Source organism: Primulina tabacum, chromosome 14 (genome assembly GCF_025594145.1).
Source record: "Primulina tabacum isolate GXHZ01 chromosome 14, ASM2559414v2, whole genome shotgun sequence".
NCBI lineage: Eukaryota > Viridiplantae > Streptophyta > Magnoliopsida > Lamiales > Gesneriaceae > Primulina > Primulina tabacum.
Window position 1 is genome coordinate 25,178,073 of NC_134563.1, and position 25,201 is coordinate 25,203,273.

At 33.4% G+C, this 25,201-nt stretch overlaps 2 protein-coding genes and 2 long non-coding RNA genes across 4 annotated transcripts; 1 reads left to right on the plus strand and 3 right to left on the minus strand.

The window, feature by feature from the left end:
* Positions 1-1,311: 1,311 nt before the first annotated feature.
* Positions 1,312-2,430, minus strand: LOC142525354 (uncharacterized). Its single transcript, XR_012815059.1, has 3 exons — positions 2,060-2,430; positions 1,912-1,944; positions 1,312-1,429 (listed from the first exon to the last, which is right to left on the minus strand). It is a non-coding gene; the product is annotated as an uncharacterized LOC142525354 (long non-coding RNA).
* A 250-nt stretch (positions 2,431-2,680) lies between these two features.
* Positions 2,681-3,925, minus strand: LOC142524822 (protein CURLY FLAG LEAF 2-like). The gene is made up of 2 exons (XM_075628938.1): positions 3,557-3,925; positions 2,681-3,179 (listed from the first exon to the last, which is right to left on the minus strand). The coding sequence occupies exons 1-2, from the start codon at positions 3,788-3,790 to the stop codon at positions 2,826-2,828; spliced, it is 588 nt and encodes a 195-aa protein (XP_075485053.1). The 5' UTR covers positions 3,791-3,925; the 3' UTR covers positions 2,681-2,825.
* A 5,274-nt stretch (positions 3,926-9,199) lies between these two features.
* LOC142525122 (uncharacterized) lies at positions 9,200-23,511 on the plus strand. Its single transcript, XM_075629291.1, has 7 exons — positions 9,200-9,440; positions 20,693-21,178; positions 21,454-21,519; positions 21,599-22,150; positions 22,242-22,396; positions 22,472-22,995; positions 23,077-23,511. The coding sequence occupies exons 2-6, from the start codon at positions 21,173-21,175 to the stop codon at positions 22,752-22,754; spliced, it is 1,062 nt and encodes a 353-aa protein (XP_075485406.1). The 5' UTR covers positions 9,200-9,440; positions 20,693-21,172; the 3' UTR covers positions 22,755-22,995; positions 23,077-23,511.
* Positions 10,500-19,812, minus strand: LOC142525123 (uncharacterized). Its single transcript, XR_012815031.1, has 4 exons — positions 19,631-19,812; positions 19,387-19,555; positions 19,051-19,322; positions 10,500-18,969 (listed from the first exon to the last, which is right to left on the minus strand). It is a non-coding gene; the product is annotated as an uncharacterized LOC142525123 (long non-coding RNA).
* Positions 23,512-25,201: the final 1,690 nt, after the last annotated feature.

Sequence of the window (25,201 nt, forward strand, 5' to 3'; positions counted from 1 at the left end):
GTCGTTTACCACTTAAAAGACAATTTTTAAAATCCATCAACGTCCCCTAACGGCAGCATGTCCTTTAAAATCATAACACGTCTCAAACAAGCATAAAAGAGTCAAAACATTGAAAAATAATCATTCAATCGTCAAATAATTTGATCAATATAATTTTCATGTTTCAAAACATAAAATGCATATAATATGATTCAAATGGTGCAAAAAAAGTTTAGAAATGTGTCTTTGCTTTTAAAATGCTCGAAATACTACTACCGAAGCGGTGGAACGTGATGACGAACGGAGGACAATTTCTATTTTTTCTAACCCTTTTTTTCTCGTCACAACCCCACCGAAATCCCACCTTATGATGCAAGGGAGTCGGGTGATCGTTGATGGAAAGAAGAACGAGGAAGAACATCGAAGAATGAAGGAGAAAAAAATCGAAAACTTCGCTGCCCAAGACTCTCTTGTTTCAGCCGATTATTCTCTTCTCTCTATCAAGTTACGTGAAATGTGTGTGTTTTTTGGTGTGTGTAGGTGTGTGTGTTTAGGTGTGTGTAGGACTTTTTTTTAAAAAGAATTTAAAAGTTCCTAAACACTTAATTAATGAGCTTAATTAAGCCTAACTTTTTATATATTTAATTAATCTCATTAAGATTAATAAAATAATTAGGCCTCAAATTAAAAGATTTAAAAATATCTATTTACAAAAATATCCCTTATAAATAAAAAAAATCCCTTGCTCCCACAACTTAATTCAAACATGACCTTAAAAATGCAATAATTATTAAAGTATTTAAAATAAATATTTTTAAGTAAAAATAAAAATTTATCTTTTAAATCTTTAACACATTAATCGTCTTCGGTCTTCCGTCCCCGGCCAACTATCGATATTCGCCTGAAAATCTTTAAATTACGCAATCGAGAAAAATTGCATAATTAATCATTTAGTAACTCAAAATATATCATCTATGCATCCTAAATCATTTAATTAAAATATTTTAGCAATTTAATAATTTTCATGTATGCGATCTATGTGAACTGATTTTCGGCCATTACACTTTTTGCATGAGAAATCATAAATTGAAAACAAGTTATTAATAACAAAATTAAATCCCTCATAATCATGTAAAAAGAGATGATGTCGCCCCTCGGATCCAAGCTTGAGCAAACGCGATGTAACCCCTTCACCCGAGTCACTACTAAACAGACTAATAAACATGCAACATTAAATTTAATAACAACAATTAAACAGCGGAAACAAAAATACTTAATTATCTTTTAATCCAAACGAAAATATAACAATAACATCAGTCAATACAACCATATCGAAAACATAATTATGAACGAGAAAACAATATACCACATAAAACCTCCACTGGATCACCATCGAAAACCCAACTGCTCTAGCCACTGTCCTGGCCGTCCGAACCGTCCAACCTAAGACCTGCCTCGTGGAATGCGGTGTCCAAGATGAAAACAAGGATGTGAGCGACAATCACCCAATACGAGAATGTACGAGTATACAAACTGATATGATGCATGCGAAATGCAATATGCTCGGATATCAAGGATCAAGTTAAGAATCTCATGCTCAGTCTAGAAGTGCCTGAGTGTTTAGTCTCTGATCTACCCTAAGCATGTTTTGGCTCTCACACTCATCATCAAGACGTGGACCTATAATGTCCAGGTCATCAGAGCCCGCAGGTCTAATCGGACACTGTAGCTCTCAATGTCCCATCGTCCACAATACAAAATAGGGCTGAGCGGCCCCAAAAAATGAGGTATATTTCAAAAGATATCAGGCTCAACATGATATGTCATGAAAAATATGCCAAAAGCAGTAAAACATGCATCATGCAACAGATAAATATGCAGCATATAAGAGTGTATACTACGCTTGGATATCTCAGTCAGTACATCACGTACCTCACTAAAACAATCTGACAGAAAACTCTTAACCTAGACAATACCAACATAATGAAATCACTTTCAAACCAGATCCTGAATTACCAAACATGCTACAAGATTCTCCCTAATGATCTTTAAATCACTATTTACGGCTTTAGGATTATACATGCGTCCGTCGTTAGCCCACTGATGATGTCTCGATCTCAGTTCACCGACCCCCTCCTCGAGTCGACACTAGCTCCGAACTTCCCGACACCGAAGTGCCCTAGAAATTGGCTAGAAAACCTAAGGTATATGGCTAGAACTCTTTCTGAAGAATGCGGTGTAGGAAACAAAAGAAATCAACTTCCATTTATAGGCTGCATCCGTACTAGTTCAGAAAATTCGAATCAATCTTATCTGTCACGTGTCAGAATCTCATTTGTCTAGTTGGATTTTTCGGAATAATGTAATCTGAAGTAGATCCGATTGTCCATTTTGAATTCGGTGGATCCCAACAGCTTGATCCCGAATTATCAATTACTCAATAATACTTAATTAACAACACTTTAGTTATCTCTTAATTTGTACTTCATTCAAAATAAGAATTCGGACGCGATTTCACAATTGATCTCTATAACTACTTCACAATCGACCTCATTTGACATAGCTGGCTCTTTTAAGCTAATCTTCTTCTTCCTTTTTAAAAAAAACAAATAATTGATTATTAATCTATAAATGCACAAAAATATTTCATTAAAAACACATAATATATAAACAGAATGACAGAAAAATAGTGAGAGAAAAATTGCAACGAATGGTAATTTTCATAGCCCCACATCATCTCCATCCAATATGCTTAATTAACACTCCACCAAAGTTTCTTTCGAAGGAAAAAGAAATGTTTAGAGAAAAGAAATTAATTCAAGAAAAAAACAGATAACAGAAACGATTCATGGGGAGCCCTTCTCGGATCGATCAAAGTGAAGGAGTTCACCATAACACTTTGGGCAGATTTCGAGTTGTTTGGGCACCATGTAGTACATTAAACAGCTCTTGCATCCGGCCACCACAAGCACAGTATTCGACTTGATATTACTACTATTCTCTTTTACAAGATTTTCTTGACAGCAGTAATCTTGTTTATCACCACTCCATTGCCCTCTTGAAGGAGATGATGACCCTTCACTGTCATACGAGCAGCAGTCGTCTTCCGAATAATAACCGCCGACGTACTCCGCCGTTGACCGGGGATCTTCCGTTGCTTTCATGCCTGTTCTCCAATTTATGAAGTATATTTCGCCAGTCTGTTATTGAAGAATCAATCAAACTAGCACCATCAATCTTTTCTTTTCAAGAAAATGCATGTAAAATGACCAGAAGCCGGAAAAACTAAACTTGTCTCCTTTCCAGGCTTTTATTTTTGGAAGAAAAAGGGCTGGAGCAGCTTCAATATGTATGTTTTCAATATATTGGGAAAAACTGCAGTGAATGAGGAGATGAATGAACAAAGAGCGTCATAAATAACAACCATTAAAGGATCGAAGATTTTCGGCACAAGAAACAGATAACAGAGGTGAAATAATTAAGATCTGTTAAGGTTTATGGCATTAAATCTCGTACAAAAACCAATAAAGGACAAAATAACATCGGAATAATGGAGGGATCTTAAAATTTATCTCACCATTAAGTCGAGACATTGTTCCCAATGAATAGGCAGCGAGGCTTGTGACATGAGTTCTAGCGCGTTGGACAAAGCCGAGGCGGTGTCTGACGAGGGATTTCCCGGCGAATCTGAGCCGTGTGGCTGACCACCACAGCCGCCGCTGCTCTGCTGGTCATTCAACGAACAATTTTGAAGGGATCGCTCCAAGGATGCTGCGATGGTATCCATGTATGGAGTTGCAATTTTAATCATCTCCCACAAAAGAAATTTAATCACATATGGGATTTGTGTTGTAAAATAGGGATTAATGAAGAGAGTAATTTAGAAAGAGGGAAAAAGCGATTTGTGTTGTCAAATAGGGAAAGTGAAGGGAGATAAAACACGTGGGGTTGGGGGTGGGAGAGAATATATTTTTGGCCAATGTTCTGTATGTTTTCAATTTATATTTCTTTCTCTATATATAAAAATAATAAATGTTACGTTGAGGGTTTTAGAATAATTATTTTCGAGAACACCAAAATATTTAATTTCATAATTATCTTTCTTATTCTACTAAAAATCTTTTCAAATCATTCCATATTTTAAATAAAAAAAATCAAAACAAAACTTCCCTTTTAAATCGAACAACTTTTCTTAATCGAAAATAATTTTATATTAATTATTTAATATTATTTGATTAAATTATCAAATTAAAAATAATAATAGAACATGCATGTTACTAGTAGTTTAATATGTAATGGGAATGTTTGAAAATAATGAAAACCGTGTAGGGTATTATTGTTAGAATTTTCGTAGTGTTTCAAATAGTTTTAAAACAGTGGTTTTTTTTCGAAGTGTTTCAAATAGTTTTAAAAAAGTGTTTTTTTAATAATAAAAAGAACCGTTATGTGTGTTTTTAGACCCAAATTTATATTATTTTTATTTAATTTAATTGAATTTAAAAGAAAGGGTTTTTTTGAAAAAAATAATATAAAATAAAAAAATTATTATAAAAATGTTTCAAATTGAAAACCTTTATGGAACTAGCACAATCCGTATTCTCTGCACCAGATTCATTCGTTTTTTTTTTTAAATAATAATAATAATAATGGACCCGTGAAGACTTCACGGACGGACTTCACGTGTGAACGCTATATAAATCGAGCATCTCCTTCCCTTCTTCCATTGTCCTATATTTTGGAGTTGTTTTGGAGGTGCATTATTGCGAAGAGTTCCATCATCCTAAATTTTGGAGTTGTGTTGCTTATTTTGGAGGTTCATTGCTGCATTTGAAATTTTGAAGGTGTCTTCTACATGTAATTATTAATAAATTTGATTTTATTATTTTTGTTGATAATATTTAAATTATTTTTTATATTTAATGTTGTTATTATTACGAGAACACCAAAATATATTATTTAAAAGATTGTGAGTTGTAAGAGATATACTATCATTGTTAAAAATAAATAATTAATTATGAACCATTCATTTTTTGTAATATGAGATAAATAGTGCATGACTAGATTTGTTTTTTAAAATTTGAAGTACCATAATTAACATTTAACACAATCATCATTCATTTTCATCGTCTACAGTTTATTAAGTACAGCTGAATAACAAAATAATTTTATTTAATATAAAATATGTGATTAATTTTTTTCCTAACAATTTAAATATTTGTTATAATCTTGAGTTTATTGGTTGTAGGGTGGATGAAAACACGGATAATGTGTTGTATTTGTAGGGTAGACACATTGCAAATAATATCAACGCTAAAAATATTGATGCACTCATACCTCCACGCCGGTCGGACAAATGTCTATAGAAATTGCATCATGTAGGGATTCACTCGCGTGTCCGCGTATATCTAGCATCATGGGGTTCTATGGTGTCATTCAGTGTGACCATATTAAAAATTATGACAATCACTTGCTTACAGCCATAGTTGAGAGATGGCGCTGCGAAACACACGCATTCCATCTTACAGTGGGCAAGACCACAATCACCCTACAGGAAGATGGAATGCTAGTGTATATACCTCGTACAACAAACATGCATTACAACAGTGATGTGCAATTTGGTTGGATTTTACGCCTATATCTTCTCGTATTAAAGGTGCACACTATTATCTGACCGCTTTGCGAGACCACTACCTAAATAATATGATTAATGATCATAGCACAGAAGAAGACGTTGCACAATATTCTCATTGTATGGATTAATGATAATTGGTGGTTGTATGTTTCTGGACTCATAAGGTGCTGATGTGAAACTTATGTATTAGCAATTTCACAAGGACATAGAAAGGGTGAATACATATAGATGGGGTTCTATCATGTTTGCATATCTTTAGAGAGTTGTGCAACACATCAGTGAGTGTAAAGGTGGACTTGTGTTAGGATCGGTTAATATGGATAAAGTGTTTAGAAGGAGGAAGGGTTGAATAAACACTTTTAGGATATTTTTCAAATGTGAATCAGTTCTTTAATCCTAAAATCATGTATGTCAATATCGATCAGTTAACTGATATAGTGTTGAAATAAACTGAAGAATAGATTTGAACATTTTGGCTAGGGTACTGTGATAAATGAATGAACAAGAAAATAAAACACAACGATTTTTATCGATGTTTAGAGACTTCAAATGCTCCTACGTCACCCATTCTATCTCAAGGATATGCATTCAATAAAAGATTTTGATTAATTACAATAAAATGTAACTCAATTTAGTTTGGACTTAAACACTGTCAAACTAAAAATCTTAACTTTTCTTACAAAATTTATCAGTTGAAAATTGAACAGCTCAAATGAGTAGCCTGACTGCTATGAATAACTTAATGTAGTATGAGATTGAGATTGCGATTTGCAAATTGAGTATGAGCGTGAAAATAAATTGCAACTGATTGGTCGTTTGTAATCGTTTTTTGTAAGAATGTTGACCACTTCACAACTGAACTCTTCAGCTATATATTGTCTTCGATTCCAACAGTCACATTGAATACATTTAATGACTAATATCTGTTGAATCGTCTTTTGATCATTGTAGACAACTTTTTCTGAAAAAGGCACAATGTATTAAACTGTATGCTTCATCTGTTCTGTTCTGTTACGGAGTATCAGTTTGCTTGCTGAGATTCAAAACGGTAACTGATGATGTTGCCAACTGATCAGGAGTAAAACTAGTCGACTGATCAGTTCAGCTGGTCTAAATTAGTTCTGACTGATGTCCTTTTAGTTCGAACACTCTTATAGCTTCAGTTCAGTTTTCAGTTATGTTATATTAGTTTACATTCATTTTTGCTATATTATTCAGTTTGTCAATCTTTGATTCATCGGTTTGAGACTTATTAATAATTTTGATAACTTTACTTACTTGGGTTTTACTTGGTCTATTTCAGTTCGATAAGTATCTTTAAGTTCTGAGGTCAGTTATGTTCTTTCAGTTCAGTTACTGTTCATTTCAGGTTTTCATTTTTGTTAGTTATCAGTTTGTCAAACTCTGAAACTTATAATTTCCAACTATTTCCTCCTTTTCAGGGTTTGACAAAACTTAGAGTTCTGAACTGTTTATCTGATTATTGGAAATTCTTTAGATTATCTGATTTTCTGAAACTGATTATCTAAAACTGATGCGTAAATAAATTAAATCTTCTGATATGTACATATTCATACATAAATAAGAATAAACTTTTCATTAATTTTGAAAGAGATAAGTACAGATTTGTACAAACATTTCAAAATAAAAAATTAAAATATAAAGCTCCAACAGACTGTACAACTGATATCGGACTCTGTTCATTTCTTGGCTTTCTTGTCTGTTGGTCCTTTATCATTTGTACTATCTGGCTCAAGGCGCTTCTTGATGGATTCTACTGCCTTCTTCTGCTCTTCCCCCCCTTTTGTACAGTGAGACTCATTTGTTGTATCTGTTGCATCTTGAATTCGTTTCTTGGACTTTGTGTCTCGATTTTTCGACTGCTCTTCTAAAATATTTTGTCTTTAATGCTCAGATGCAACGTCCATTATTGTCATTTGACTGGACAATGACTTTGTACCTTCACGTACAGCTGGATTCCATTAAAAGATTTTGTCTTCATCCATAACTGAAAGATTCTGACTGATGCTTCGAACTGGTCAGTTGAACTGATCTTTAGTTGGGCTGGTGAAATCAGTTGACTCGTCAGTGGAACTGATTCCACTCTTGTTCAGTTGAACTGATCAGCTGGGTTTCTTCGTTCTCCTTCGGCTTGCCAGGCTTCTGAGGTTCTCCTGCTGAACCACCTATCAACTAGACAATCAGCTGGACTGCTCAATTGACGTAATCAGTTATACTGATTCATTTTGTGTGATCAATTGGGTCTCCAGTTTGCGATGTAAACATCTCGTGAGTGATCCTAGATGATGCACACTAAGGTAGATTATTAGTAACACAATTAACAAGTTTTATTATCATCAAAATCAAGATTGCGAACTTGAAAAGTTCCAACACAGTTAGACATTGCCTTAGATAATGCCTGTGAAATTTCCTCAATCTTTATAGCAGTCAACTCTTCCATCACTCTGTTTGAAACTTGATTATTCGTAGTCGTGGTGGGAACCTACATATCAACTTCTTCGGCCTGTGGTTCAACAATAGGTTGCTTGGGCTGTTGAACCTGAGATCCCTCTTGATTAGCCAATGAATCCCCGCTCTCCTGACTAAAGTTTTCTTTCTTTCTTGGCGGCATAGTGAGGTTCCACTGGGCGTGCCAAAAATTGTTTGCACAATATTGATATTTGCGAGCATGCAAGGTGCGAAGTTATACCGATTTGTGTGAAAATGATAGAATCTAACTTCTAACTATTCAAACGACGTGAATTCTAAATTCGACCGTTAATTCTACTCTCCTAAAACAAATGCAATACCAAAATGAAGAAAACTACTGGAAATTGATAGTAAAAAATCCCCAACACAATTTTAAATTTACAAAAACTGTAGAAATTCAGCAAAACATGAAAAATATAATAAATTGTTTCTGTAGCCTAAAAAGAGAAGACCTAAAATGATAAAATAATTGCTGGAAAACTTGAAAACTAATGCATGAAGACTGAAAATTAGCAGAGAGCTTTTTGCAGATTTTTGTGCATAGAGTTTTGTGTGTTTTTCTTTTTTCCTTTTGTCAATCATTTTCTTCTGAATACTGAGCTGTTCTCCCACTCTCCCATGATTCACGTTCTTCTGCTTTTCATCCCATGATATTCATCAAAACATGAAAAACATAATAAATTGTTTCTGTAGCCTAAAAAGAGAAAACCTAAAATGCTAGAATAATTGTGGAAAGTTTAAAAACTAATGCTTGAAGATTGAAAATTAGCAGAGAGCTTTTTGCAGATTTTTATGCGTAGAGTTTTGTGTGTTTTCCTTTTTTCCTTTTGTCAATCATTTTCTTCTGAATACTGAGTTGTTCTCCCACTCTCCCATGATTCACGTTCTTCTGCTTTTCATCCCACGATCTCCCTCTCTTTCCTCCCACGATCTCCTACCTTTTCACCGCGATGCGATCGGTTTGAATTAATAAGAATTGATCCACTATGGGTTTGTATTATTTAATTGAGTTTTATAATTTAATGTGTGCTTGATAACTTAATTATTTTAGCCCAAACACCACGGTTTTGGGCTCTCTTACAATAATTAAAGCCCAATCATATGGTAATATTTATACAGTTCATCAAGAGCCCAGATTTCTAAAATTCAGTCTGAGTGGTGGGAAAAAAAATGAGAGGGTGGGGAGGAAATCATGGCGACGGCATGGGGCGCGTTCTGGGGAACAAGAGTTTTGGAGATTGTGAAGAAACATGACTCGGGAGGCCTTGTTTGGAAGAGAATTAAGCTCACTTCCACACGCAAAGCCAACGCCAAGAAACGCCTCCGTCGTGTTTGGCAGGTACCACAATTGTCTTGTTTTCGTTGCGTTCTTTCTCTTTGCGAGTTTGGAAATATTTACGGGTTGTGATCGTATTGGTGTTCCAGAGATGAAAGGGGAATTTTTTTTGGTTGGGTGTGTTTTTAAGCCTCGAATCTGACTGCATGCCAACTACTTGTTGAAAGTCTTCAACTTAGACTCCGCGCTTCCCCTTAGTTTTTTGTTTTTTTGTTTTTTTTTTGCTTTTCCTGGTCGAAAAAATGAATCTTTCCATCTGCATCATAAAAAAGGATTTTCTTTTCTCGGGCTACGAATGTGGTTTCTACCTAACTAGAAAGAATGATTTCGCGGGTGTTATTAAGCCATTTATACAGTGCGTACGACCATTAGTTTGATTCGGGTCCTTCACTTGGAGTCCATGAGGATGAAAGACTTCCTGGTTCAACTCTGTGGATTTGATTCTGAATTAGGATTATAAATTACCATTTTATGCGTTTCCTCTATGTTCTTATATTTTCTTCTGGATTCTTGATTTTTTTTTGTTTTGCTGCTGGTCCCTACAGTGAAAAATTGAATGGTAAATCTGCCTGCCCCAAGCATGTTTTCTCTTGCAATGGCTTTCTAAGCAACGTTTGAGTGATAACTGCGTAGTGAAATGTGTCCATGTTTTTGGCTGTTGCTATCTTCTTCGTACGAAGTTGAATTGAGTTTGAGGTGATTTGTGCATATAGTTAACGCGCGTGAAGTTACAGCACTTTAATCACCATATGGAGATAAATCTTAACTTTTGGAAAATCACGGGCTTTTGGTAACTTGATATATCTTCATCGCCCTGTTTGGAAATTCCTGTTTCTTGTGCTTGCTATCTGTCTCAAAAGAAAGCTGTAGTGGAAAATCTCAAGATTTTTTTGGTTTCATCTGTGATCCATCATTATGTACAAATGATGAGAGCTGTAGAGAAAGAGGGCAATGATGGTTTCTCCTTAATTACTACTAATTGATTTTATTTGTCTTGCTATGTTTTGCTGCCCATCATTTATTCATGTACCCATACAGCAGTCTACAAATTCAGGTAAATAAACCAATCCCTTGGTTCCATATGGTCTCTGAGTGGGTCAAGAAATGAGGCTTCGTACAAGTTTTTTGCTCCTGTTGTTGCTGATTGCGAGACAACAGATATATATCATTTAGTAGAGCAGTTTTTTGTTCCGGTTGTTGATGATACTTCAAAATATCTTTGTAGTTTTCCTCGATTCTCAATTATGTCCCTTTTCTTTTCATGCTAAAAATGTCTCTACTTTCGAATTATGACCCAATTTTGTCCTTGAGAACCAAATATTTTCAATTTATTCCCAAAATAACCCTGCTCTACTAAATGATAAACCGAGCCATGAGATTGGTATCAGAGCTTATAAAGAGCCCCGACCCTCTGTCGTATGGTTTGACACAAAGCATGACTCTCCGCAAGGGACAACCTAGGCTCTGATAAAGAGTTCTAGTGTAGCAAACTGATAGGTGCCCTTTCGTGTGTCACAAAGTGATTGATCATTTTGATCCCTCGTCCCATCATGGAGAAGTTTGGGCTCTGAGTTGGGGACCGGAGCGAAGATGGTATCAGAGTCCAGGTTGAACAGTTCAGACATACTTTATTATTATTACTGTGTAACTTAAATGTTTGAGGATGAGATATTTCTCAAATAATTATGGATCCGAGCATATGTTCGAGATTTATTATTTTCAGTTTTATTCCAATATTTTGGAATACTTAAAACAAGAACATTTAATCAAGGTTAAATGCCAGAAACAACTATGAACGGATCAGATTACTATGGTAAAATTATTATTCAAAGTAATAGATTCCTAGAAATAGTCTCGAATTCCTCTTAACTTTCGAGAGATATTTGAAAAATCCAAAAGACGGTACAAATTATGGCAATCATCTATGAAGGATCGTGTGTTGGTGCCTTTGAAGGCATTTCAAACACAATATTCTCCAATGAGCTGCAATAGCTCGTGTTTTAAGAATGTTAACATCGATGAATTAAATCGAGTTTGGTTAAAAACCAAGCATAAGAAACTCGAAGTAATCCTTCGTGAAGAAGACTGTTAAATTAGAAAACATTTTAACTTATGTAAACTGAATAACTGAAAAGCAGGGGATCAGTTGTCGCATATATCAGTTTAGTTAATGCAAGAACTGAACTGACAGATGCTCTAGCTGATCAAGTCAGTTTGAAAACAGCAGTTACTCAGTTAAATACACAATATATGTTTATGGATGTTCGGAGACTTCAATTGCTCCTACGTAACCCCTTCTACCACCTCGGGTAGGATCCACTAGAAGACTTTGATTTATACAACTACTTGTACAAACCCACCCAGCTTAGGACTTACCCATTGCCTAACTGAACTCTTAGTCTAGACTGAAGGCAACACCTTCCAGGCAACACTTCTTTAACGCCTATGTGAGAAAGACTACATACACAAGTTTAACGTCTTTGTGCAAGACTATATTTGGGTGGTGGTGAGTGTGTTCGTGTGTGAGAACTGAACAAGGATGTTCTCACACATTGAGGGAAATAAGCTTCTAAACTAAGCTGATATGACTGAGAATAGTTCCCTCTGGGCTGATTGTTTCTGAAAGCTGATATGCAATAAGCGTGCCCTTTCTTTTTACCATACTTTCACTGGTGTTTGCATTGTTGCTCTTGTGTCTTTTTCTATTCTCTATCTTTCGTCTTCACTGATTTCCTCTTTATATAGGCGAGAAACTGATCGTACAGTGAGACTCAATTTTTATATACGTTGCATCTTGAATTCGTTCCTTGGACTCTGTGTCTTGACTTTTCGACTTCCCTTCTGAAACGTTTGTCTTTAATTCTCTAATGCAACATTCATTATTGTCATTTGACTTGCAATTGATTTGTATCTTTGTGTATAGCTTGAATCTACTGAATGAGTTTCACTTCATCTACAACTGAAAGATTCTTAACTGACACTCCAAACTAGTCAGCTGAACTGATCTTCATTTGGGCTGGTAAAATCAGTTGACTCGTCAGTTGAACTGATTTCACTCTCGTTCAGTTGAACTAATCAGCTGGGTTTCTTCATCAGTTGAACACTCCTTCGGCTGGCTGGGCTTCTGAAACTGGACAATCAGCTGAACTATTCATTTGACGTATCAGTTCGCCTGATTCGGTTTGTGCGATCAGTTGGATCTTCAGTTTGCGATGTAAACAGCTCGTAACTGATCCTTGCTTCTGCATACTAAGCTAAAACATTAGTAACACAAAATAACAAGTTTCGTTAACATCAAAATTAAGATTGCGAACTTGAAAAGTTCCAACAATCTAGGCTATATGTACCACGTAAATTGAAGAAATCCTTGAAAAACAAGAAGAAATTTTTGAAACTTTAAATGATATTCAAATAAGAATCCAAACCCTAGAACAACAATTCAGTTCTAACAATAGGATTTCAAGAGAAAGGTTACCATCATACTTTGATACCAAACCGTTATTACATCAAAGAGAAAAGTCCAAAGTAGAGGAAAAACCTTTAACCGATGACGAGAAAATACTCAATCTTACAAAAACTGTCTAAAAAAGAAATAATCTAATGACAACAATAGAAATGATTGCTTTTGATGATCGCCAAGACCTTGCGAAGTCTTTCGTAAGCCTCAAGGTAGTAGATATGAAAATGAACACAAGTGAGGGCGAATGACCCCTAGTTAGTAGAATAATTTCTCAAGAACCACAAGGGGAAAGTTTGAGATCCTATGATATGAACATGAGAGGACCCACTCCGAAGTAATTTTCAGGATGGTGGATAAGCACACCTACCAAGAACAAAGTGAAGAAAGAATCAAATTCCTTTCACGAAAGAGCCTATATGAGAAAACTATTGTAGAATGACTACATGATTATGTGGTTATGATTAACTTTGATGTATTGAACTTAAAAAACAGAGAAGATCTCATAGATAGTTGGACATCGGCTATGAAAATTGCAACAAGAACACTTGATCTCAACATATAGTAATTTATTTTACTTTTAGAATTGAGTATTATGGGGCCAGTTAAAATTACCTGCAACATTACTTCGGCAGAGACAAAAGAACCCACAGGAAAATTTGCAGAATGAGACATTTGGCTGCATCACAAAAGAACTACAAAAGATTAATGTGTATTGACAAACATACTCCTTTATGTTGTAAAAATAATGATCTTACAACAATTATTTAAATTAAATGAAAAAGGAGGAAGATGAAGAGCTTTAGATATCATCCTACGCTAGAAGTGGAAAAAATGAAAGTAAAAACAAGAACAATATGGTCTAGATAGAAAGCCAGATCTTATAAATCTGGACAAAAAAATTGATAATCAAAGAGTAGGATATCATCCTAAGCATCGAACTTATCTTGAAGCACGGGACGACACCAACAAAGAAAACTTTCAGAATAGTTCACCTTAGAGTTAATGAAAGTTTTAAAATTGCAACCGGTGGACATGTGGAGCAAAATTTCATATTTCGACCAACTGTCTAAATAATGAAAAAAAGGGAGAAAAGTGCTTCAAACCAACTTCAGATATTAAAGAAGCGGTTTATTACCAAGATTTAGTTCAAATATATCAGTTTGAGGATATTCCTTTAGACGAGAGTTTATACGAAGAACAAGAAGTCTTGAACATGATTAAAATCTGACTGAAGATGAAGTGTTTCTTATAAAACACATGAAGTTTTTTCGGTTTTTTATCTAGACAATCATATATCATAACATGTTCCAAAAGATAATGAGAGAAAACCCTAGCCTACATAAATATCAAAAATTCTCTGTAGAACATGTAGATATTATTATGAAATCTTGGCCTAAGAAACAGAAAAAATAATATAATCTGTAAAGTTTCTAGAAAGGAAAATGACAATCTCAATGGAACTTACCGGAAACCAGATGGGGATGTAGTTAATTTCTTTTGAAGAAATAAAAAAGAATTTACAAAAACTCAAACTAGAAGTTGCACGAATAATGTAATGGATTCGTATTGGACCAGTTCATATAATGATAAAAGCTACCTTTAAAGAAGAAATAGATTCATTCGTTGATACTATTACATGCGATAAAAGAATGAGTAATCAATTCGATACTGGGAACTATATCAGGAAATTTCTGTGCAGTAAAAATAGTAGGATTAATTTATCCAAAAATTTCATACAACCTGACAGATCGAGATTTTATCCAAGCCTTGACTTTGCATTAAAATATCAAGGAAAAAAGACCGATGTAAGAAAATAATATGTCATACTCTATTACCTATCAAATTTTATATGCTTTCTGTAATACACATCATTCGAAGTTTTTTATTAGAATTGAGTTTATAAAAATTCCATAAATAATCGAAAAAGTTGCCCAGACAATTTATCGAGAAAAAATCGAGTTTCTTTTAATATATGAAACAAATATCCAAATAAAAAACAAACCGATTTACAAAAGAATCAAAGTTTTAGACTCGAACAAAAAAGAATCTTTTCAAGAAAATATGATTACAAGTCACAGGTGGTAAAACACCTGTCTAGGAAACTGAAACAGGTAACAATTTTTTTCAACAATAGAAAATCTTAGATGTCCGGTAGGATGGAGAGAAGTCAAAATAATATTTGATATTACAAGACAAAAAAATCAATTTACTTGTAATACTATATACTATTTGAAACAACATATTATAAGAACTTACTAAGGAATGGTAAATATCGGAGAATTAAAAGTTCATATCTAAGGAATTACATGAAAAGAACCTGATTAATTGGTTCTTGGACAAGAGTTTTTCGAGGAGTACAAACCTTGGAAACGTCTAGAGAACGAAATGAAATTCATTGTAGTAAATCTGATGTGGAAAATTCAAGGAACAAGAGACCATTCTCGATAGGATGTTATATGAACAATATAAAATAAAATAATTTACTGCTTATATTGATTAACGAACTGAAATTTGTAAGGCAAAAAGATGAGTCTTTCCAAAAGAACTAAAGGAAGAATTTCCTCAAATAAGTGGACGAGATTTCTCGAAACGTATCTTAATCTTATACAAATGGATTAAGAAAGCAGAAATACCAATCAGAGGTGTAGGACAAATACATTGATACAAGGTGAAAATACCACCGATTTACTTTCATGATACGGGAGCATATATATTGTTAGGAAATAATTTCTTACAAATGATTAAATCTTATACACAAGAAAATGAGACTAGAAAACTAGTGTTCACAACACCACATGATCACTAGGTCATAGTTCAAAGACTCAAAACATTTTTTTTCAGAAAAATTCCAATCCAATTTTGCAGCAAGGGTGGTGATGAATAAAAATTCTACACCCGAAAATGAAGGATTCTAGACAGTTTGGATAAACAATGCTCCAATTGATAGCACGAAAAAACCTCCAACTAGAAGAAATAGGATTCCTCAAAATAGCTTCACTGGAACGATATAAAGTTTGAATCAAAAGTATCCATAGAAGATATCAAGAGAATGATAAAAAACTACAACGTATATCTTTTGACATGGTGGGAAATGAACCAACTCCAAGCTATCCTTAAAATCAAGGATGAAAAGGAATATGAGTTCGTCAGATGCAAGTCTATTACGATGAACATACTTGATCAAAAGGATATGTATATTATTTCCATGGAATATTTGAACCTTGGTTTAATCAAAGTAGGAATACTACCATAAACAGTCTAGGTTTTCTAGCAAATAATCACGGTGAAATCAAAAGTAACAAACCTAGATTACTAATTAATTATCAATAAATGAATAAAATTCTAGAGTGTGATGAATATTTTATACCTAATAGAGTTTAATTAGTTGTATACACGACGCAAAAATGTTCTCTAAATTTAATTGCAAGTGTGGATTTTATTTGATTTGGATGAAAGAAGAAACAAGAAATTCGCAGCTTGCTCTACACTACAAGGTCATTATATTTGGGAACTGCTACCAGTGGGATTGGCTAATGTACATTAAATATTTCGAAAAAAAAGATTATTTTAAATTTATGTTTGTTTATGTTGATGAGATTTTATTAAAACCTAAAAATATGGATGAACATATTGAACATTTATAGATTTTTCCTAGAGTTTGTAAAGGGGGGGGTCTAGTTTTATCTGAAAAGAAAACAGTCATTGCAACAAGGAAGATTGAATTCCTCGGAAAGTCGGAATAGAAACTATTGTGCATGAACACAATGTGGAGAAGGTGCAAAATTTTGCAGATAAACTTGTAGACAAGAAATAACTACAAAGTGTTTTGGGAGTATTTAGTTTTTCCGAAATGTTCATAAAAAATCTAGCAAAACATATGAAAGTGTTTAGTCCGTTACTAAAGAAAGATACAAGATTGATACTGACAGAAGAACATATTGAGGGATTTAGCTAACTAAAAAAATTTGCAAAAATATTCCATAAATGGTTATTCCTCAAGACGACGATGAACTGACATTATACACAGATGTCAGTGATCAATGGTTGACAGCAGTTCTTACAAAGCTCAAACCAGAAGTAGAATAATCATGCAGATATGGGTTTGTATTTTAATGCTTGTGTTTCCCCCACTTAAATTATGCTCATTTGATACTTTTATGTACCCAATTTAATCCAATGTATGCTTAAATAGTTTGTTTTGTATGCCTTTATTTATGCCAGAAATATTCATGATATGCACTTGTATTGTGTGTATCAAAATGATGGTGCTTAGTTGGTTTCCCAACTTTGAATCATCAAATCTAGATATGAGTTTGCATTTTCATGCTTGTGTTTCCCACACTTATATTATGCTCATTTCATACTTTTATGTACTCAATTTAATCCAGTGTATGCTTAAATAGTTTGTTTTGTATGCCGAATTTGACTTTATTTATGCAAGAAATACTCGTGATATGCACTTGTGTTGTGTGTATCAAAATGATGTTGCTTAGTTGGTTTCCCAACTTTGAATAATCAAATCTAGATACGGGTTTACATTTTCATGATTGTGTTTCTCTCACTTAAATTATGCTCATTTGATACTTTTATGTACTCAATATAATCCAATGTATGCTTAAATAGTTTGTTTTGTAAGCCGAATTGGACTTTATTTATGCCAGAAATACTCATGATATGCACTTGTGTTTTGTGTATCAAAATGATGGTCCCAACTTTGAATTATCAAATATAGATATGAGTTTGCATTTTCATGATTGTGTTTCCTCTACTTAAATTATGCTCATTTGATACTTTTATGTACTCAATATAATCCAATGTATGCTTAATTAGTAAGTTTTGTATGCGGAATTTGACTTTATTTATGCCAGAAATACTCATGATATGCACTTGTGTTGTGTGCATCAAAATGATGATGCTTAGTTGGTTTTTCAACTTTGAATCATCAAATCTAGACATGGGTTTGCATTTTCTTGATTGTGTTTCTCCCACTTAAATTATGCTCATTTGATACTTTTATGTACTCAATTTAATCCAATGTATGCTTAAATAATATGTTTTGTATGTCGAATTTGACTTTATTTTTGCAAGAAATACTCATGTTATGCACTTGTGTTGTGTATATCAAAATGATGGTGCTTAGTTGGTTTCCCAACGTTGAATCATCAAATGAAGATATGGGTTTGCATTTTCATGCTTGTGTTTCCCACACTTAAATTATGTTCATTTGATACTTTTATGTACTCGATTTAATCTAATGTATGCTTAAATAGTTTGTTTTGTATGCCGAATTTCACTTTATTTATGTCAGAAAAACTCTTAATGTCACTAAAAATCTTGAAATGCTTAAATCCTTGGTGTTGTATGCCCAAAGGCAAGAAATCATTTCCAAACTCTTACTTCTTAAATGGAGATATGAGTTGCAATTTTATGATTGTGCTTCTCTTCTTAATATATGTTCAAATTCTAAGTTTATATACACAATACAATACAGAGTATACCAAAATAGCTTGTGTTGTATGCTGGATTTAACCTATTTTATGCAAGAAATTATTATGATAATGACTTCTCTTAGGAGTAATAAAATGATGGTGAGGAGTTATTCTGCTATTTCATTAGCAACTATTGTACCAGTAGAATCAAGAATTCAGGATTTCAAGAAATCGGTAGTGTATAAACTGAATAAATAGTTTCAATATAAGTACTTTTAATATCAATATTAACGTAAGCTCGACAACCTAATGCTGAAAATACTAGAAGGTAGTATTATCCATACAAAACACGAAATCAGAGTATCCATCCTAAAAATATTTTCAACCATCACGACTCTTTACCAAACACACCATTACCGTCGGATAAAATTGTTGCAGCGGTACGTGCTCTGACAGTGTTCATCTTGCAATCTTTTTCATAGGTCCAAACTTCATCATCATCACGAGTATAGCAATCCGCCCACAAGCATAAGTAAACACCGCAATTCATACCAACACCTTGTTGTCGGCAGAAAACTTGGTTCACATACTCCTTCGTTTTGTAATCGAATATAATCCTCATATACCCAACTAAGAACTTAGCCTAAAAAAATGACAAAGAATACTCATTTAATATGAACAACAACATTCTTGTGATTAAATATGCGTTCAAATATTAACTTACATAAGCTCTTGCGGTTCCAAGTGACATGGCTGTGTATATCGAGTTTCTAAATTCAAACTCTCTTTTTTCAGTATTGTAAACAAGCAAGAACCAATGATATTTCGCGTGAATTGGGAACAACCAAAATCTACAACGATCAATCAACTTCCTATTTAGTTGTTCTAATTTTCCCCTTGAATCATGTGTCAAATGTGATAAAAAAAATCATGGTAACCATCATCTTTCAACTTCCTGTTTTTGTTTAACCTCTGTAGTGCACCCAATACCTCATCCTAAGCATGGAAAATAACATATTATCATATCCAATCATTAAATTTTTTTTTTAAAAATACAAACCTGGACTGTCGTATCCATGCAAAATATTTCAGAACCATTTTTTCGACTATACCAACTCACAATTTCCATATAACAATTGATGATATTGTCTTTCAACGCATCCCCAAACAACAAATCACAGAATTCAATGCCACAAATTTTGAATCTTTCTTCTTCCCACACAGTACCACTACAAGAACAAGAATACGGTTAAATCCAATAAAATGTAAACATGAAATAAATTTAAAAATTGCAAGAGGTGTACCTTAGTTTTTCCCATGTAAGATACTTTATTATGATGTTGCGCTCTTTGTCCGAGACTTCTTCGCAACCACAAAAATCTTGTCTACCTCTGAAATTTTTAAGTTTTGACTCATCTTTATCTGCGGATATCTTCTCGTCTTCTACGCTTGTGTCTCCCTATGGAACAATAAAAATTTAACAAAAAATTAAATAAATGACATTATTATAAAAAAATAACAAAAATCAAAACAATTAAAATGCACGATATCTCATCACTAATTACACGATACTCTGCGTTCTACATCGGACTTTGTTTTGCGTCTTGGGGTGGAACTTGGAAGAGTGACGAACATATTTGGCTATCTCTTTTTCACACGATCAGTTCTTGTCGTTACATTCTTCACAGTTGAAGATATAACATTGTTGACCTTGTCCTCTTGCGAAGTAGTGATACCATTACCATCATCTACTACCTCTCTCGAAGAATCCTCCGTGCGAACCTTATTTAATTCCATATTCAACTTAGTGAAACCAACATCATCGCATTTAATCAAATCTGTCAAAACATCAACATGATGTACTTCATTGTATCCACCTAAATCAGTGTCAAAATCTTCAAAAGAAACATTCTTATCTTCATTTTTTCCCTCATCAACTTTTAACATCTACCCGACCATCACCACCATCCTTTGTCATATTTTCATTAATTTGACAACACATTTATCTCAGTATTTGAATCTCATGGAATTCGTCTTTTACAAGTTTTTTCAATCTCCTAATTTTGCATGTCGTTTCCTCATCCTTAATTTTAAATGATACCTGAAAATTTAATACAAAAAAAATTCAACACCAATTCTGAATAAATCATAAAATAAATTTGGTGAATTTATTTGTTTACCTTTACATTTCTCCGTCTATCAACGCAAACAAAATAAACATTCTAACAAAATCATCCAATTGTGATTCATCATCTGATTCAGCTAATAATAAGATATTTTCAGAAATCGTCTTCCATCGTCTTCCTAATGGCTTTGCTAAGCTTCCATGCAAAATAACGTGATAAAAAATTTGACTTTCTTGTCAGATCTTGGGTTACAGGTTGGCCCCCATGTGGTAGACCAAGGACGATAGAAAACTCAAATGATGTGAAAGGGACGACAATGTCCTTTCCAAAGACAAAAGATGAGGAATCACTGTTGAAGCTCTTTAATATCACATCAACTCAGGTACTGTAGATGGAGAGTTTAGGCATCTTCAACCATTTACCAAAAGGAGTACTAATGATCCTTGATCGTTGTTTCTCATTGAGTTTTGGTTCAAGCTTGTCCATTATTTTTCGAAAATAAGTAGAAGAACATCGTGACATTTGCTGCATAGTATTTCCGTTAAGTACCTATTTGACACCTCGGTTTGTATTTTCATACATTGATGATTTGCTGAATTTTTTTGGATATTCATGGGGAGACGCTGCTCATAGATTTCTATGCGATAAAATTTCTACATATATGGGAATTTGGAAGGAGCAATAGGAAGGAAAACATACTTGGATGGTTTTGTTGTCGGGATGATGGTGAGTTTTTATTATTGTTTCTAATTAATATTATATTATAACATTTCTATCTTTATTTATGTAAGCTTGGGTGTACGAAAGAATTCCTTCCTTAGGAGTTGTATTCGGATTTCCACGTACATATCCACGTTTGTTTAAGTGGGGTGAAAGCAAGATCCCGTTAAAAATTGAAGAAGCGGAGACTTTGCTAAAAAAAATTACTCATACGAAGGTATTTTGTTTTAAGAATTTTTTTTAGTATAGCAAAGCTGACAATTTTTTTTTATTTCTAAAAGGTGTTCGAAATAATTCCATTTGGTGAGGAATTAAAGTTATTTGGTGATAGACGGAGAAATGTAAAGGTAAACAAATAAATTCACCAAATTTCTTTTATGATATATTCAGAATTGGTGTTGAATTTTTTTGGTATTAAATTTTCAGGTATCATTTAAAATAAAGGATGAGGAAACAACATGCAAAATTAGGAGATTGGAAAAACTTGTAAAAGACGAATTTCATGAGATTCAAATACTGAAACAAATGTGTTGTCAAATTAATGAAAATATGACAAAGGATGGCGGTGATGGTCGGGTAGATGTTAAAGTTGATGAGGGAAAAAATGATGATAAGAATGTTTCTTTTGAAGATTTTGACACAGATTTAGCTGGATACAATGAAGTACATCATGTTGATGTTGTGACAGATTTGATTAAATGCGATGATGTTGGTTTCACTAAGTTGAATATGGAATTAAATAAGGTTCGCACGGAGGATTCTTCGAGAGAGGTAGTAGATGATGGTAATTGTATCATTAGTTCGCAAGAGGACACGGTCAACAATGTTATATCTTCAATTGTGAAGAATGTAACGATAAGAACTGATCGTGTAAAAAAGAGAGAGCCAAATATGTTCGTCACTCTTCCAAGTTCCACCTCAAGACGCAAAACAAAGTCCGATGTAGAAGGCAAAGAGTATCGTGTAATTAGTGATGAGGTATCGTGCATTTTAATTGATTTGATTTTTGTTATTTTTTTATAATGATGTCATTTATTTAATTTTTTTTTAACTTTTTATTGTTCCATAGGGAGACACAAGCGTAGAAGACGAGAAGATATCCGCAAATAAAGATGAGTCAAAACTTAAAAATTTCAGAGGTAGACAAGATTTTTGTGGTTGTGAAGAAGTCTCGGACAAAGAGCGCAACATCATAATAAAGTATCTTACAGGGGAAAAACTAAGGTACACCTCTTGCAATTTTTAAATTTATTTCATGTTTACATTTTATTGGATTTAACCGTATTCTTGTTCTTGTAGTGGTACTGTGTGGGAAGGAGAAAGATTCAAAATTTGTGGCATTGAATTCTGTGATTTGTTGTTTGGGGATGCGTCGAAAGACAATATCATCAATTGTTATATGGAAATTGTGAGTGAGTATAGTCGAAAAAATGGTTCTGAAATATTTAGCATGGATACGACAGTCCAGTTTTGTATTTTTTTTAAAAAATTGAATGATTGGTCTGTATATATGAAATATGTATATGATAACATGTTATTTTTCATGCTTAGGATGAGGTATTGGGTGCACTACAGAGGTTGAACAAAAAGCAGAAGTTGAAAGATGATGGTTACCATGATTTTTTTTATCACATTTGACACATGATTCAAGGGGAAAAATAGAACAACTAAATAGGAAGTTGATTGATCTTTGTAGATTTTTGTCGTTCCCAATTCATGCCAAATATCATTAGTTCTTGCTTGTTTACAATACTGAAAAAAGAGAGTTTGAATTTAGAAACTCGATATACACAGCCATGTCACTTGGAACCGCAAGAGCTTATGTAAGTTAATATTTGAACGCATATTTAATCACAAGAATGTTGTTGTTCATATTAAATGAGTATTCTTTGTCATTTTTTTAGGCTAAGTTCTTAGTTGGGTATATGAGGATTATATTCGATTACAAAACGAAGGAGTATGTGAACCAAGTTTTCTGCCGACAACAAGGTGTTGGTATGAATTGCGGTGTTTACTTATGCTTGTGGGCGGATTGCTATACTCGTGATGATGATGAAGTTTGGACCTATGAAAAAGATTGCAAGATGAACACTATCAGAGCACGTACCGCTGCAACAATTTTATCCGACGGTAATGGTGTGTTTGGTAAAGAGTCGTGATGGTTGAAAATATTTTTAGGATGGATACTCTGATTTCGTGTTTTGTATGGATAATACTACCTTCTAGTATTTTCAGCATTAGGTTGTCGAGCTTACATTAATACTGATATTAGAAGTACTTATATTGAAACTATTTATTCAGTTCATGCACTACCGATTTCTTGAAATCCTGAATTCTTGATTCTACTGGTACAGTAGTTGCTAATGAAATAGCAGAATAACTCCTCACCATCATTTTATTACTCCTAAGAGAAGTCATTATCATAATAATTTCTTGCATAAAATAGGTTAAATCCAGCATACAACACAAGCTATTTTGGTATATTCTGTATTGTATTGCAACTCATATCTCCATTTAAGAAGTAAGAGTTTGGAAATGATTTCTTGCCTTTGGGCATACAACACCAAGGATTTAAGCATTTCAAGATTTTTAGTGACATTAAGAGTTTTTCTGACATAAATAAAGTGAAATTCGGAATACAAAACAAACTATTTAAGCATACATTAGATTAAATTGAGTACATAAAAGTATCAAATGAACATAATTTAAGTGTGGGAAACACAAGCATGAAAATGCAAACCCATATCTAGATTTGATGATTCAAAGTTGGGAAACCAACTAAGCACAATCATTTTGATACACACAAGTGCATATCATGAGTATTTCTGGCATAAATAAAGTCAAATTCGAGATACAAAACATACTATTTAAGCATACATTGGATTAAATTGAGTACATAAAAGTATCAAATGAGCATAATTTAAGTGGGGGAAACACAATGATGAAAATGCAAAGCCATATCTAGATTTGATAATTCAAAGTTGGGAAACCAACTAAGCACCATCATTTTGATACACGCAACACAAGTGCATATCATGAGTATTTCTGGCATAAATAAAGTCAAACTCGGCATACAAAACAAACTATTTAAGAATACATTGAATTAAATTGAGTACATAAAAGTATCAAATGAGCATAATTTAAGTGAGGGAAACACAATCATGAAAATGCAAACCTATATCTAGATTTGATGATTCAAAGTTGGGAAACCAACTAAGCACCATCATTTTGATACACACAACACAAGTGCGTATCATGAGTATTTCTGGCATAAATAAAGTCAAACTCGGCATAAAAAACAAACTATTTAAGCATACATTGGATTAAATTGAGTAAATAAAAGTATCAAATGAGCATAATTTAAGTGTGGGAAACACAAGCATGAAAATGCAAACCCATATCTAGATTTGATAATTCAAAGTTGGGAAACCAACTAAGCACCATCATTTTGATACACACAACACAAGTGCATATCATGAGTATTTATGGCATAAATAAAGTGAAATTCGGCATACAAAACATATTATTTATGAAACGTCTCGATCATTTTAAAATTCTACTGGATATTTTTTTTAAATGCCATGGCAGAAACCATGCCCATATAAAACTATAAAATTCGAAACATACATTTTGTAAAATCATCCCACTGCTGAATAAAATAACTATAGTTAAAATTATAAAAAGAGCAGCCAATCTAAACAATTATCGTTTAAAAATGTAAAATGTCAATTATATCAAAATATGCCCAAAAACCCTCAACAAAATAAATTCATCAATCAAATAATACTATTTAAATGTGTTCCCATAAAATCATATTAATGCGGAAAAATACAAGGCCCTCGGGTTAACGTGCGCCACCAGCTCCACCTTATTCAGTCATCATCACCTCCAGTCTCCTCATCGATATGCTCTCTTGCATCACACACGCCTAGTGAGTCTAAAGATTCAACACAACTGTACCGTGATAACGAATATGTAACGTATCGTACTTTTAAACTACTTAAAATTTGCGGAAAAATAAAATTTTCT